We start from the raw sequence: 16948 nt of genomic DNA on the forward strand, positions 1-16948 counted from the left end.
TAGTCTACCTCTAAACTTGCTAAATGGCCAGGCTGGAAGAAAATGTTGGTGCGAAGCTGGCCCTTTTGTAGAGATAAAGATACTTTTCTCTTAACTAAATCATAAAGCGAAGTTTCTGAGCCAGCAAGATGTAAACCGCCAATGATTTCAATCAGCAAATTCTCATCAGGTCTTCCTGTAGCATCTAGCTGTACAATCAATTGTTTTGCCAGTAAAAATTAAACATTAGTGCTTATCATGATACTGCCCAAACACATCAGCAAGAAAATATCACAAGCCGCATTGAAGCTAGAGAATGGTGGAAATTTAGTTGGATTACAATCCTGAAACAGCAATTAGAGTTTCCAACTAAACCCAGAATAAACCAATAATATAGTACCAATGATAAAACATGACCTCAATGGAAACCAGAAGTTATTCATATTATCCATCTATTATATTCATATTATCCATCTATTATATTTGATATATCTCAATGTGCAACATGTCACAAGATTCCATTTTCAAATAAAATGTTAATTTACAATTCCTCCACCTTTTTGAGGCTTGCATGTATTTGGTTTGATTTAGTCTTTATTTGATGCTATTTCTATTATGCCAATTGCATGCAATATAATAGATGGAGATCAATGATATATTAATGAGAAAAGAGCATATATTATTGCATTTATTATTCCTTCCTCCAATCATGCACCAGTAAATAAAACTACTCTTTTCTTCTTGTGAAATCTGTCCTTTATAGGGTGTGCTCCATTGAATAAGTCCAAATTTGAGTGTTGAAAATCTGTTTAGCCTCTAAGATGCCCGAGCGCATGCATAGGTTTGCAATTTTTGAAAATCTGTCTCAATTTGAGTAGTGTGGCTGGGTATATAGCTGCCTCTGAAATTATTTGTACTAAAAAATTGTCCCTCTTTCAACCGATGCACACTTGAGAATGAGCTTCCAACATTTGATTTTACAAAACTTCTTTCATCTCAATGGAAGGCATGCCACTATTGACATAACTGCATGATTTGTTTTGAAAAGTTATGCCTTTCTATTACGAGGCATACTCCTTGCATTAGCTAGCACAGTGTGATTTTGAAAAATTTTAGGTCTACTACAAAGTGCACAACTGTGAATCAGAAGACACTTTTTGTAATTTCATGTTTTATGTACCCCTTTCAAGGTGTACACCTCCTAACTAGGGTACACACTTTTTGTAAAAGTATAAGCAATTTTCAATTTGAAAACAAGTTATATATGAAACACAATATACTGTATTTATTTCTTTTATTCACAATGTAATATGTCTGATTGTTATTTCCTGCAGATGGAGAGAGAACATTAATTGATTCTGATGTCCTTCTCCAAGCAAATGAATCGGGTTATATAAGATAATGGGGGGAAGACCAAGAGTTGCCTTGGGCAGTTATGTCCCTTGGACATAACCGATCAAGATAACCCTTGATCGCATCCTATCATTACCCAACCGACATGATGCTAATTAACCCGATATAAATCGGTGTCTTTACGTGATTCATATTAACCGAATGTTATCGGTGTTAATGCACAACCCGATAATATGTATCGATAACTAAGGCATCCTTAACCAATTCCCAATCGGTGGCAGTTAAACAAGCCCGATATATTAATTGGTGCATTACTAATCACATCCGATAATATATCGGTGGCATCTTTATTAAGTGCCAATAGATAGTTATGAAGGAGTTCGATAGATCATGATATATCAATATATATTAATATACATATGAAGTAATTATTATTACTTCATATATATATTCATACATATTCATACATCTTCAAGATCGAACATATATATATATATATATATATATATATCTGCATTAATGCTATCTGATGAAAAGGGGTTTGTATCAGTTTTATCTGACCGATGCTATTTGTATCAACACTCCCTCTTAGCTAGGGAAGATAAAGTCATAATGTCTAGCATCTTATTTCTCATGATGGTCAGGATTCCTTCTTGAGTCTTATAATCTCACTCTTCATAGGATCATATGAAGTATCACCTAAACACGTGATACAAGAGGTTCATCATTTTGAGATGACATGATATCACCTAACCACGTGATATCAGTATTGCCTAAACACGCAATACTTAAGGATAAACATATGAAAATAGTTAAATCTTCAACTTATCCAAGTTGTGGTAAGTGCACTAACATTCCATTCAAATGTTATACCACAACACAATCATGGCACATCCATGACATACCAGAGATCCAACATGATAACTGGTTTGAACATTATAAGATTGTCACCTTACAATGTCTACATACAAGTGTTCATTATCTGAGAGATCGTCACCTCTTGGATATGAACACAGGGGGTTAAACCCATAAAATTCCTATCATGACAAAGAAGTTTACACATTAAACATCTTATTGATATGCAAGTACAGATTACAACAGATTACCTTTCTATCATACCTAAACCTTTTATGAAGTGATCAACCTTCACTCTAGAAGTTAGTTTGGTCTAAATATCTGCAGTCTGATCTCATGTACTAACATATTCCAATTTGATCACATTTTTGTCTACCATGTCTCGCACATAATGGTATGGAATCTCAATATGCTTGGATCTGTCATGAAATACTGGATTTATAGAAAGCTTTATGCAGCTCTGGTTGTCACAATGGATGACAGTGGGTTTCATTGGTTCACCAAATAATCCCACATGCAACTTCCTAAGCCATACTGCCTCTCGAGCAGCCATGGAAGCTGCAATGTACTCGGCCTCGGTGGAACTCTGAGCTACAGAAGACTGTTTTCTGTTGATCCAAGATATCATGGTTGAACCTAAACTGAAGCAACACCCTGAAGTGTTTTCCTGTCAGTCACACTCCTAGCCCAATCTGAGTCTGTAAATCCGTGTAGGTCTAGATCAACTTTCTCATATTTGAGACCAAGGTTTAGAGTACCTTGTGAGTATCTCATAATGTGTTTCACTGCAATCGAGTGGATTTCCTTAGGCTCACACATAAACTGACTTAAGGCATTGACTGCATAACAGATATCTGGCCTTGTATTCACCAGATACATCAGGGACCCAATCATCTGTCTGTATAGAGTAGGATTAATGAATTGTGACTCTGCTACTGCTTCCTTAAGTTTATGTAAATTTGTTTCCATGGGAGAGGTCATAGGTCTGCAGTTATGCATTCCAAATCTCTTCAAAATGTCCAAGGTATACTTTCCTTGGTTTAGTATAATGTTTTCAGAAGTTTGCCATATTTCCAAACCTAGGAAGTAATGAAGGAGTCCCAAGTCCTTCATATCAAATTCTTTCGATAAATCTTTCTTGCATTGATCTATGAGGTGATCTTCTCTTGTGATTAGTAAGTCATCAACATATAGAATCAATATTAACATATTACCTTTATTTTGTTTGTAGTAGAGATTTGGATGTGTATCATTTTTAGAGAAGCCTAGTTTAGAGAGATAGGTGTCAATTCTTTCATACCAGGCCCTGGGAGCCTGTTTAAGCCCATAGAGAGCTTTCTTGAGTCTACACACATGAGACTCTGCACCCTGAATTTCAAATCCTTCAGGTTGCTCTAGGTAGACTTCTTCTGAGATCTCATCATTAAGAAATGTTGTCTTAACATCCATCTGGTGCACCTTCCACCCTTTTGTTGCTGCAATGGCTAGTACTGTTCTTACTGAGGTATATTTGGCTACAGGTGCAAAGGTGTATTCACAATCTATCCCTTCCCTTTGAGAGAACCCTCTAGCTACAAATCTGGCCTTGTGCTTTTCAATACTGCCATCTACAGCATGTTTGATTTTAAAAAGCCATTTAGATGAAACAACAGATTTCTGAGTAGGCCTAGGAACGATCTCCCAAACATCATTCTTCATAATGGACTGATACTCTTTAGACATGGCATCCTTCCATACTTGATGTTTAAGTGCATCTAATACATTGTTTGGTTCAGCTTTAGAGAGATCATTCATAAGAGCAACATAGCTAGTGAATTTATTAGGTCTTTTGCTTTCCCTGAAGGTTCCTGAAGAAGCAACAAACTTCTAAGCTTCTGCTACAGTCTTGGTGGCCCATAGTGGTCTTTTCTTGAGGTTTTCTCTAGGTGGGTTTAGAGTTTCACCTATAGTTTCCTCAAGATTCTCCCTCTGAAGCTCAGGAGTAGGATCTTCTTCTGTGTTAGGAGTGGGGATATAGATTTCAGGCTCTATTGTATTTAGGGCCCTTTTGAAGACTAAATCTTCTTCAAAGATTACATCCCTACTGAGTTCAATATTTCTCTGACCATGTATATATATTTTATAGGCCTTGGATGTTTCACTATATCCTACAAGTATTCCCCTTTTTCCAGAAGGTTCTAGTTTTAGTCTTTTCTCTTTAGGTACATGTATATAGACAGGACACCCAAATATCCTAAGGTGGCTGATATCTGGCTTTAGTTTGGTAAATACTTCCTCAGGAGTTTTATCTTCAAGATGTGAGTGAGTACATCTATTTTGTATATACACAACAATGTTAGTTGCTTCTGCCCAAAGATTGATATTTAGATTCTGATCAAGAATCATGGCTTTGGCAGCTTCTACAATTGTCCTATTTTTCCTCTCAGCTACCCCATTTTGTTGAGGATTATAAGGTATTGTTAGCTCCCTCTTAATCCCTGAGTTTTTACAAAAATCTTTATGTAATGTCCCCAGCTAGGTTTAGGTCTGTTTTAACCATAATTAATCCATTTGAACATTCTTATGACTTAAACTACCATTGATTAGGAGACAAAACCATCTTAACCAAAATTCAATCAGTGATAACATAATCTTCTTCCTGATATTGAACTGATAATTCAATCAAATTTATAATCTCACATTTACTTGTTCATTCAAATTACTGTTTCTATATATATATATATGTTCAGATAGTATTAGACTATAAGTTTTACTACAGAGTAGTTCTTTATAAAATATTATTTGACTGACAACCCTTATATGTATATATATATATATATATATATATATATATAAGTACATAAAACAGATTTTATTCCCTATAATATAAATTACTAACACTGCCCATTTAGTAAACACCAATCATTATTCCACCTAGTAGCTGTAGTGGTAGACAGATCTGACATGTGTCAAATCTGGTCTGCCACAATATGTGAAATTAAGCTTGAATACCTTTATATTAGTATTACATATTGTAGTTTATGTTAATATTATTATTATTAAATTCTACATACAAACATTATTGAGCTATATATATTAAGCAGTCTTTATTAAACACATCCCCTATGCATACTGCCGAGAACAAGGATGTTACTGCCTGTAACTTTATAACGGTCCTGATTTGCTCTGGAACGATCCTTTTTCTATTCCTATCTATCTCCCCAATTTGCCCAACAATGTTTGGTTATAATAATCAGACAGAGCATATATAGAAATCCTATATTGTGTGAACAGATTAAGTCACATTCATTATGCTATATTAAACAATCATAAACGGCATTGTGTTACTAGTCAGTAGTATATCGATATAAAAACTAATCATTATGTCATGTATGGGGAACCAATACCACAAATACATAATTGAATCGAACTGCTGTATATTTCCCCCCTTATAAATGCCAATATCTCCTCTTATATACCCCCCCTCCTCCGTTGAGGGATTGTGAATGCCTTTTATTACTTATTTGTGGAATGATATGACACTTCGTGAAAGACAAATCATATGTCCATTTATACTTGTATCACTCCATAATTCTCTTAATCGCTGCCCTCCAAATGATGATCTATAATCTTCAATCTGACCTGACTATAATGTACGATCTGCTGAAGAAGAAATACGATCTGCAGAAGAATGAATTCGGACTGCTGAAGAATGTGATTGATCGATCTGATGTATATGTTAGTGAATGTCTTCGGTCTACTGTTCTATATATTTTATTTTTCATCTCCTCCAAGAAAGGGAGATTGAATCTCCCTTTATTCCTATTGACCGCGCCCCTTCAAGAGTTGGCACTCTTCATATGAACACGTCTCTAAGCAAGGGTTGGCGGACTATCATTTCAAGATGGCCCCACAACAAGGTAAATACAACATAATTTAACAATTTGTATAAGTTAATCGGTAACTACAAATATGCATAGCCGATAGGCTAAATGCATATTTGATTGTAGTTGGCTAGGAAGACTCCCACCGCTACAATCAACAACACGTCCAACTTCATTTTGGCCTTCACATTTGTGAAAATGCTCCTAATGATTCCCATCTAAGGATAGAGAGCCAAGTCGGGTCATGGCAAGTATATGCTTAGAGGTTGTCATCAAGTACTTACATCTAAGAATAGCTTGATGGTCTTTTGAGCCATATAAAACACTTGTGTAATTGTCTCCCCTCGAAACTTAGTAAACCACTGCCCATTATTGCTGACGATTAACATTAGACTTACTTAACCAATTTATTTTTGATATTGACTAATTATCATTGTCTACAGGTTAGGGGACAACTTTGACACCTGCAGTCCCCTTAGTCTTTATTTATTCTGCTGGTTATAGATGAGGATGAAGGCAGTTTTAATATTAGTTTTGTTACATATATTTCTGAATTTATTTATTATTATATTTGTTTGTAATATTTCTAAATGTTTATTATAGAATAATTATTTATTTTATTTTGATATTTCAAAATTATTATTTATTAATAATAATATTTAATAATTAAATATTAATAATTTCAAATAATCATTTGTTGATTATATTAATTTATAATAATAATTGTTTCATTTAGATTATAAATAACGATCAAGGAGGGGACATGACACTTTAAATAATTCTGATGTGTATTCCCCCCCATTATCAGTCCTTAGGATTTTAATTTTATTTCCTAAGTAGTTCACTCCCATTATCAGTCCTTAGGATTTTAATTTTATTTCCTGAGTAGTTCTCTGTTAGTGATTTAAACTCTTTAAACCTACTAAGGATCTCTTCTTATTCTTTACACTTCAGAAAGTAGATCCAAGTTTTCCTAGAGTAGTCATCAACAAAAATTACATAATACAAACATCCTCCTAGAGAGGGTACGAACATGGGTCCACATACATCAGAATGAACTAACTCTAAAACTTTGCTTGTCTTCCTAGTACTATTATGGAAGGCACCCTTGATATTTTTACCTAGGGCACATCCCTTGCATGCCTCTGAATGATATTGCTGCAACTTAGGTAAACCTATGACAAGGTTTCCCATAGATGATAAAGCTCTATAATTCAGGTGGCCTAGTCTTATATGCCAAACCTCATTTGCATTTGTTGCTTCATGAATTAGGGCTAGGTTGGGCTCTGTGCACAACTCATACAGATAGCCTCGTCTTTGACCAATGAATTTAGCTTTCTTGATGGAAGAATTTCTTGGCCAAGCCAACACCTTGTTCTCCATGAAGGTTACTCTGTATCCGTTATCTTCTAGGGCTGATATGGAGACTAGATTTCTCTTGATGCCGAGGACATATAGTACTCCTTCGAGTTCCAATGATATGCCTGTTTTCAGTTTGATGGTGCAAGAACCAATTCCTCTAACTGGATGTGAGGAATCATCTCCGATAGTTACATCCTCATCATTCTCCTTTGTCATGAAGTCTAGCACTTCTCTAAACCCTGTAATGTGTCTGGATGAGCCATTGTCAGACACCCAGGAGTTAGACTTATTTGATGCATGGCTTGTAAGTGCTGAGTAGAGGACATAGTTCTCGGAATCATCTTCTCTTTTAGATTTTCCTTCTTTGGCAAATGTGGCTAGTTTGGCTCTCTCTGGACATTTTGCAACAAAGTGCCCGAACTTGTCGCACCTATAGCATTGAATATGTGATAGGTCTCTCTTTGAAGTGTTCTTGCCTTGATGACCCTTCTTCTTCCTAAATTGCTTCTTCTTGGTTGTCTTATTTGTGTTAGTATTTACAACTCGAAGGTCTTCGTCTATGTTCTTTTGTTTTATTCCCATCTTGTTCAATCTTGATTCTTCTTGGAGACAATCATCCCTTAATCTTTCAAACTTAGGATATTTGGACCTTGCACTGATGCCTTGGACGAATGTACTCCATCCACTAGGCAACCCACCTAGAGCAATGAGTGTTAACTCTTTGCTTTGGATCTCGTGATCCAGAGTTGCTAGTTCATCTCTTAGAATTGATATCCGCATAAAGTAGGCGTTGATTGTCTCCCCCTTGTTCATGGTGATATGATTTATTTCTCGTTTTAATGCCAGAGTTCGACTTGCATTTGATATCTCAAATGTACTTTCAAGTGCTTTGAACATTTTATAGGTTGTCTGATATTTTCTTATGATGGGCATTATGTTGTTTCTCACCCCATCAACTATTATTTTAATGGCCTTTTCATTTCCCTCAATCCATGTTGTTTTGTCAGGTTCATTTTCAGGTTGATCATTTTTAGTTTGAACAAATGAATCCACTTTGTTCTCCTTTAAGATCATCTGGATTCCGAACTTCCAAGCTGAAAAATTATCGCCACCTCTGAGTCTGTCTTCGAATCTGATAGCGCTGGCCATTGGAGAAATGTGATGTAGTATATAACCTTGTTCTTAAATTATTCACAAAATTGAATAGCCTCAGGTTTGATCAACTTGGCTCTGATACCATGTAAAAGTACAAGCAATTTTCAATTTGAAAACAAGTTATATATGAAATACAATATAGTGTATTTATTTCTTTTATTCACAATGTAATATGTCTGATTGTTATTTCCTGCAGATGGAGAGAGAACATTAATTGATTCCGATGTCCTTCTCCAAGCAAATGAATCGGGTTATTTAAGATAATGGGGGGAAGACCAAGAGTTGCCTTGGTCGGTTATGTCCTTTGGACATAACCGATCAAGATAACCCTTGATCGCATCCTATCATTACCCAACCAACATGATGCTAATTAACCCGATATAAATCGGTGCCTTTACGTGATTCATATTAACCGATTGTTATCGGTGTTAATGCATAACCTGATAATATGTATTGGTAACTAAGGCATCCTTAACCGATTCCCAATCGGTGGCAGTTAAACAAGCCCGATATATTAATTGGTGCATTACTAATCACATCCGATAATATATCGGTGGCATCTTTATTAAGTGCAAATAGATAGTTATGAACGAGTTCGATAGATCATGATATATCAATATATATTAATATACATATGAAGTAATTATTATTACTTCATATATATATTCATACATATTCATACATCTTCAAGATCGAACATATATATATATCTGCATTATTGCTATCTGATGAAAAGGGGTTTGTACCAGTTTTATCTGACCGATGCTATTTGTATCAACACTTTTTGCTTGGAAAAATTGTAGTCTTTTATGCACCTCTTTTCACAAGCATGTGCCCTCTAAATAGGCAACACATTCTCATGCCTTCATGATAGTTTGCCTTTTCTCTGTCATCTAAGCTCTGATCTTCATCTCACTGGGTGCATTGGAAGGCTCCTTTCACTGGGTCTGCAAAGACACTAACTGAAGATGACAAAGACAACATGATGAGACAAAAAGGGTTGAAGAATGACTCATAATTGGAGACACAAGAAGGCTTTACCTAAAAAGCGACACAATATGAAATGTCGGTATGAATACAACACAATAGAGTGAAGCAACTACAGCAAAAAGAATAAACAAAACAGATAAAACATGCCAGTAAACTAAGAGCAAACAGAACTATTAAGCATGGTAACAAAATATGTAGAGCTTGATATAAGAAGGCATCAGTTCCATTTAGAATTTCATGGTTTTGAATTCCGATCAAAATAATGCAAAATAAAGATGCACAAAACCAAAAGTGTTAAGTGTTATGACTGCTGTGCAGAAAGAGGACCATCAGCAGTGAAGTATTATTAATATGCATCATTATCTGTTCTGACATCAAAAGACCCACTATTCAAGCCTGTTATTGACTGTTTCCCAGATCAACATGTCCACTCACATGTAGGAGACTTAGGCTGTGGAAGATAAATCTTCTCTGTATTGTCTTCCCAATGTTAAGCCATCAAGGCATATCAGTAGAGGCCAGTGATGAGTCTTTTTTATTACATATTTATTCTGCCGTCATCCTTGTGCAGGACATCTTCATTATCTTCCACTTCATGCTGTTCATACTGATCGCAAGCTACCCACAGTTCATTACTAGGAACCAGATGAAAATGCAAACTTATAATGCAGGAACAATAAATTCATTTCCCTTAATATCTTTTGCCATACCATTGATTGTGTGTTCCAAACTTTTGAGAATAATACAGGTCATTGTAGTGAATATATTAATCCATTGGATGACAATGTATGAACTAACTTTACATCAGATGGAGAATTCCATTTAGATAATTGCTGCAGGCTTTGATTTTGAAGAACCATCTACTACAGGATGCTAATGCCATTCAAAAATTATATCAAACTTTGAAACAATATAATTCATGAAGTTTTTGACAGAGAACTACAACTTGTAGTCTTTTATTTAATATTATTACCTTGCTCAGTGTAATTTTATTTTGTGGTTATTTCCAGTAATGTGTAACTTTGTGTATAATCAATTCAAACACTTCCAAATAATTCTCTTCAAAAATTCTGCATTTTCTGAACATTATAATCATGCTCTTAGGAGAGCTATCTGTGTTACAAATATAGATAGATACATGCATCAATACTAGAAATCTAAATAATTATTAACAAATAAATAAAGGTAAAAATAGCACCAAAAATATTTGGATTGTGATCATAACAAGAATTTAAAAATTGCAATTGATTACTTTTCCAATCTACGACTGCATTTTAATAAGCTTTAATGATGAACACCAATGAAGGGGAAATTTGTATAAATTATGTATATATACTAGACTATGAAGAGCATACCTTAAAACTTTGGGGTGAAATATCCAATGATCCTGTCAATTGTGGTGCTACTAGCAGCTGATTTAATTTTATTCCTGATAAATGTACCTCTCCAACAAGTCCTGATGCTTTCATCCCAACACAGTCATCTTGCCATGCAACTTTCTCATTCACTGATCGTTCTAAAGATTTTACTACATGCCCTTCAAACTTTGTCCTGCCTGTCAGTTTCATATGCATGGGCTTTGAAGAGCCAATGGGAGCAAAAGGAAATAAGCCAAGAATATCAAAACCTCGCAAACGTAAGTCAGCGTCAACACTCCTGATATCTGGAGCAAAAGCATGCTTGAAATCTGAACTATTGTTTTCTGAATAGAGTAAATTGGGATAAGCTATTTCAATTTTTGTCAGAAGATCAAAAGTACTTGAAGAAGAGCTGATTGTAATAGCTTCATCAGAAATAATAATTTCACCATGAGCATCAGTAAAAGAACCTTCCGCCTTTGGTGCTGTCCATTTAATGTCATAACTCCTGAAATAAACATTAACACTAGAGATTACGCAGTGCACAAACTACTCTGAAGTTCATGGTAAGATTAGACTAGTCAATTATTGATAATTTATTTCATTTACAGAAATTTCTGATTTGCTACAGAAGTTACAGAGTGGGGAATGTTACTCACGGTCTCAATATGGAACCAAATACTTTGGCCTCAATATTTACATCACCAAGTTTGACAGGTAATTTTTGGATTCCATCACTGGTATAGTGACGCAGAACATTATCAAAAAGAACATTTCCAGAAAAATTTACATCAACTGCATTGTCATCCAAATCACCCTGTTTATAACTCGCCACAATTTGAAGATCAATGAGTATACAGTTACTAAATGCCTATTATAAACAACCTATTAGAAGATAACTTCAAACATAACTTTGTCAACTAAAACCTGAAAGTGTCAATCCCTCCAATTCCACAGTTCTTAACATCAATCATTTAGAATCTCTAAACAAAAGACCATGCACGAAACATGTGACAAATGGCAATCACCAAATAACTTCCAACGTTCAAGTTTACACTATAAAGCATGCCTTTGCATAAAGAATGTATATTGCAAGTATTGTTTCGAATAAAATTTAGTTTCCTCCTATAGAGTTGATAATAGAATTAACAGATGTCCGCTGAAAAACTCCTGAAAAAAACTAGTAGTTACAAAGGTTTCAAAAACCATACCTCAAACTGCAATAAGTGGGGAGTTACAAAGCACATCAAATAATTCCTATGCATGAATTAACAGAATAAAGAACTCCAAAAATATGCATGTCCACAGCAACCTATTTACATGATCTCAACTATGATTCTAATAATCTCTTCAATATAATTTTTTGTATTTGGAAATATAAATGCATTCCTGAATGCTATGATGAATGATCTCACACTAAATCTTGAGCACAACAAATATCAGAGTAATTACTAGTGAACACAAAAAACATATTACACACAAATGCAATAAATATTGCATTGCAATTCTAGCTCATGTTTTGTAATTCATTGGCTTTACTATCATCCCAAAGAGAAATGTCACAGTTCGCAAAATCAACAGTAAAAATAAAACTAAGAAAATATTACTAAAGTAAATAACTACCACTTTTTTAATCCCAGGCAGAAATTCCATGTGGCTATACCACCTAAAAAACACTCCCTGGTCAAGAATGAACTGAGTTTGTCATATGAATTGAAGAGCGGAACTTGCAGTGCTATATGCCATATTTCTGGAATGAAATGTGAAGTTTTGCCACCTTGCTGACATCAGGCAGAACCTGGATTTTAATGTGCCAGCTTCTACGATCTCAAGTAGAATCATAAACACACTTTTCCAGGTCAAATGCCAGGAAAAGCTTTTAGTCATCCTTGCCATATTTCACTACATCTTCTCCTGCTATTCTTCACTCAAAAGCCCTCTTTATTCTGCTGTCTGCTGTACTTTGTCATTTGAAAGGCTGCCCATTGTTCTGGAAGTCTGCTACCTCAAATGCATGCTCAACATGCTGCTGGTCTGCATACAACTTCTGCTAATTTTGAGCATGCTGGTTGTTATCTTTTAGAGATTTCATTATATCCTATGTTATACTAAATCCTTGGTCATAGACACTCTTGTAATGTCCCCCCATTTTTGGAGAGGAATTAATTAATTAATTTAATTAGTTAAGTTGTCCAAATTATTATTATTTTTCATGTATAGCTTAATTAATTATTTTAATTAATAATATTAAGTTAATTATTTATAAAGTTATCAAATAAATTAAAAATTAAAAGATGACTTTATATTTAATTAATTTAATAAAGTGACTTAATTAAAAATTATATCATAAAGTCACTTAAGTGAGATAATATTATTTTAATATTATTTCTAGAAGCTTCTAGAGATGAGTTGAAAAAAAGCATAAAGGGAGATCTAGTTGACCTTCAAGGCAGCTTGGGATTGGATTTTGATATTGATTGGGTTTTGTAGAACCAAGGGGTTTCTGCAGAATATTATCTTTGGGAACGGAAACTCCCATTGATAGCATAACTGAGGGAGTGAAAGATCTTCCGAGGGGTTGCAGTTGAGAGTGGGAGATAACTCAGTCTTCCATATAATGCCTATTGAGATTTGTTGCACCTTCAAGATAGTTGGTTTCATGGTGTAATCAGCACATCATCTTGGGCCTCCTAAAAGCATCGATATTCATAAAAGAAGAAAGGCAATTTGTTAGAAGATTATTTGGAAAATGAAATTTGGAAGATAGCTGGCCAAGGAGCAGGTCTGAGGCAATTCGAATTCTTTCCTTCAAACCCACGACTTTACCCTTAGCTCTTCATTGAAGCATCTTAACTTTCATTCAGAGAAACGGGACTCACCCAAAATCGCCTAAACTCGGCGAGTCCGCGTCCGAGTCAGACAAAACGAGTCCCAGGGGCTCGAACTCGGACTCGCCGAGTTGGTGATTTTGGCCCAAAATCGCCAAACTCGGTGAGTCCCGAGCCCTAGACTCGGCCGGCGTGGGCATGGTTTAAAACACAAAAAAAAATTAATTTGCATAGTTTTTTTAAATCCGTTTTTTTATGTTAATTGTCTTCTAGCCCTAAAAGTGACTTTCATTTCATTCACTTGCAAAAAAAGGAAGAGTAAAGTGAGTTGGGAAGAAAAACAAGGGTGCATAGAAGAAAAACCAGCAAGGAGGAAGCTCTAGTTTCTTCAATTTGTCACATTGGAGCTGCATTGTGTTTCGATTTGGTGCATCAAGAGTTGGATAGGAAGAGTTTGTAGCTCATTTCAAGCTTGTTGTAAGAGGTAAGATTGTTTTTTTTAACATTATTTTGTTTCTTATATGCAAAAATTCCATTTTCTATTTATTTATTTTGAAAGTTTTACATTTTCTTGTATGCAAGATCTTTTGTATGTTTGTAATTTGTATGTAGCATGTAGTATGTTGTTGTACTATGTAGGGTTGTATGTAGGGTTTGTAAATTTTATTTTTTTTAAATTGTAGGGTTTGACAAACCCTACAATTTTTTTTTAAAAAAATTTACAAACCCTACTTTAGTTTTTTTGAATGTATGTATTAATTTTATTTTGTATTTGTAATGTTTTATTGCAGCAAACTTCATTTTATTATTTGCCTCAGCTTCAACTTTCACAAAACTATCCTAAAATGTCTACTTCAGCTTCTAGACCCCCCATGAGAAAGGACCCTACTTGGAAATATCATGAGGATTTTCCAGGGCAAGGAAAGGGGCAAACAAAATGTATGTTTTGCAAAACGATATTCCATGGAGGTATATATAGGCTGAAATACCATATTGCTGATGTGCGTGGACATGATGTCGAACCATGCCTAAAAGCAGTCTCTGAGGCCATACGTGATTGTTATGTAATGGTTGAGGAGATTGAAAGAAAAAAGAAACAAAAGGAGGATCGAGCGGCCATTGGGAGAGAGACAGTTTTAGGAAGAGGGACACAGTTAGGTTGTGTTGGAGGCCCTTCTTCCTTACCTCCATATCGTCCCACTCAGTTTGCTACTGCTAGTGCTTCCGTTTCTGCTTCTGCTTCTGCTTCTATAAATGGCAGTGCCACTGCCACCGCCACTTCTCATGCTCCTACCACTAGTAGTCATAGTGGGAATGTTACCATTGGACCTAGGATTCGTAAATCTAGGTTGGATTCCTTCTTTGTGCCTCGCACTACTCCTGGGTCCCAACCGTCGCTTGAGGGCATGGGTTGGAACAAGGAGGTCCATGATGCTGCTAAAATGGCAATTGGCAGGTTTTGGAGCTACAGCTGTATTCCATTCTTTGTAGCCAGGTGAATGTTTTACTTTTATGTTTGATAACTTTGATTGTTTTAATTTTTATAGTTAACTTATCTCATTGAATTTTTATACTTAACTTATCTCATTGAGTTTCTTTGCGACAGGTCTCCTTATTGGCAACAAATGGTTGATGCCATTACCATATGCGGGGCGGGGTTCAAAGCCCCTAGTGAGAGTGATTTGAGGGGACCCATTTTGTCTCAAATGGTGGATGATGTGAAAAAGGATTTAGATGAACAACGCCACATATGGAGCACTAAAGGTTGCATCATCATGACTGATGGTTGGACCGATAGGAGAAATAGAACTCTCCTTAATTTTCTTGTTTCTTCCGCAAGTGATTGATTAATTTTAGTTTCATATAGTCTTTAATTTTTTATTTTTTATCTAATGGTTTATTGAATGATCATTGACCTAGCTTTATTTTTTTATTTCAGGGGGCACCGTTTTCATCAAGTCCATTGATGCCTCCGCCCATTGCAAGAATGCCACCTACCTATGTGAGCAGATAGAGGAGGTGATTGAAGATGTGGGTGAGGAGAACGTGGTACAGGTGGTGACCGACAATGCAGCAAATTATGTTGCTGCGGGTAAACTTTTGATTACAAACTAATTTTGTTTGCAAATTAATTACTATCTTGTAGTTTGTACCTCCATTAATTACAATTTACAATGCAACAAATTATGTTGCTGCAGGTAGACTATTGATGGAGAGGCACCCATCTATAGTTTGGACTCCATGTGCTGCTCATTGCATTGACCTCATGTTGGAGGATATTGGAAAAATCCCATGGGTCAAGAGATGTGTAGAAAGGGCAAGAAATGTCTGCAAATTTGTATATAATCATTCATGGGTGTTGGCTCTTATGAGACAATACACAGAGCAGGAGTTGCATCATCCAGGAATCACAAGATTTGCCACAAACTTCCTCACATTGCAGTCCATGCTTAGGTCTAAGCCTACCTTGAGACGTATGATTGTTGGTGAGGAGTGGTCTTCCTCATCCTATGCTACCACCCCTGCAGGGATAGAGATGGCAGACTGCATTTTTTATGAGCAAGGCTTTTGGGTCCCTTGTGATGAGATAGTGAAGGTAATTTTTTTATAAATTCTACAATTTAGCTTCATGTTTTATAAGTTATTATATGTATTCTCTTATTTGCTCATTTTTCTAAATTACACAATATTTTCAATTTTGCAGTTTGTTAAGCCCTTGGTGGTTTTGTTGCGAGTTGCGGATGGAGATAAGCCCGCAATGGGCTATATATATGAGGGCATGGATAGGGCGAAGGAGGCCATCAAATTCGTCTATGGAGCAGATGAGAGCAAGTATGATCCCATTTGGGAGATCATTGATAGGAGATGGCATCATCAGCTACATAGGCCCATCCATGCGGCAGCCTATTATCTGAATCCGGCATTCCGTTTTATCCCTTCTTTCAAGGCTGATGCGGAGGTCCTTAATGGGCTATATGCAATCATGGAGAAGATGGGACCTGCCAGTACTTCTCAGATAGACCTTTTTCGAGAGCTACAGATGTTCTCAGATGCACAAGGGGAGACCTTCTCTCGTCCTGTCGCCAAAAACGCTAGAACAACTATGATGCCAGGTAAAAATAAATTGTTAGGCTTAATTTTAGTTTTATTCAATACTATATTGTAACTTGTTAAATGAGTTCATGAGTGAGACTGATTTTATTTA

The 16948-nt window shown here is 35.6% G+C and overlaps 1 protein-coding gene across 2 annotated transcripts in view; it reads right to left on the reverse strand.

Annotated features, from left to right (window-relative positions):
- Positions 1-16948, reverse strand: part of LOC131061447 (protein SUBSTANDARD STARCH GRAIN 4, chloroplastic) — a 277450-nt gene that overhangs the window by 130425 nt on the left and 130077 nt on the right. For both annotated transcript variants that reach the window (XM_057995142.2, XM_057995140.2), the window contains exons 10-12: positions 11575-11732; positions 10913-11423; positions 9-188 (exon numbers count right to left, since the gene is read on the reverse strand). In XM_057995142.2, coding sequence (XP_057851125.2) covers positions 9-188; positions 10913-11423; positions 11575-11732 — 849 coding nt within the window. The remainder of the gene's footprint in view (positions 1-8; positions 189-10912; positions 11424-11574; positions 11733-16948) is intronic.

This window comes from Cryptomeria japonica, chromosome 8 (genome assembly GCF_030272615.1).
Source record: "Cryptomeria japonica chromosome 8, Sugi_1.0, whole genome shotgun sequence".
NCBI classification, from domain to species: Eukaryota; Viridiplantae; Streptophyta; class Pinopsida; order Cupressales; family Cupressaceae; genus Cryptomeria; species Cryptomeria japonica.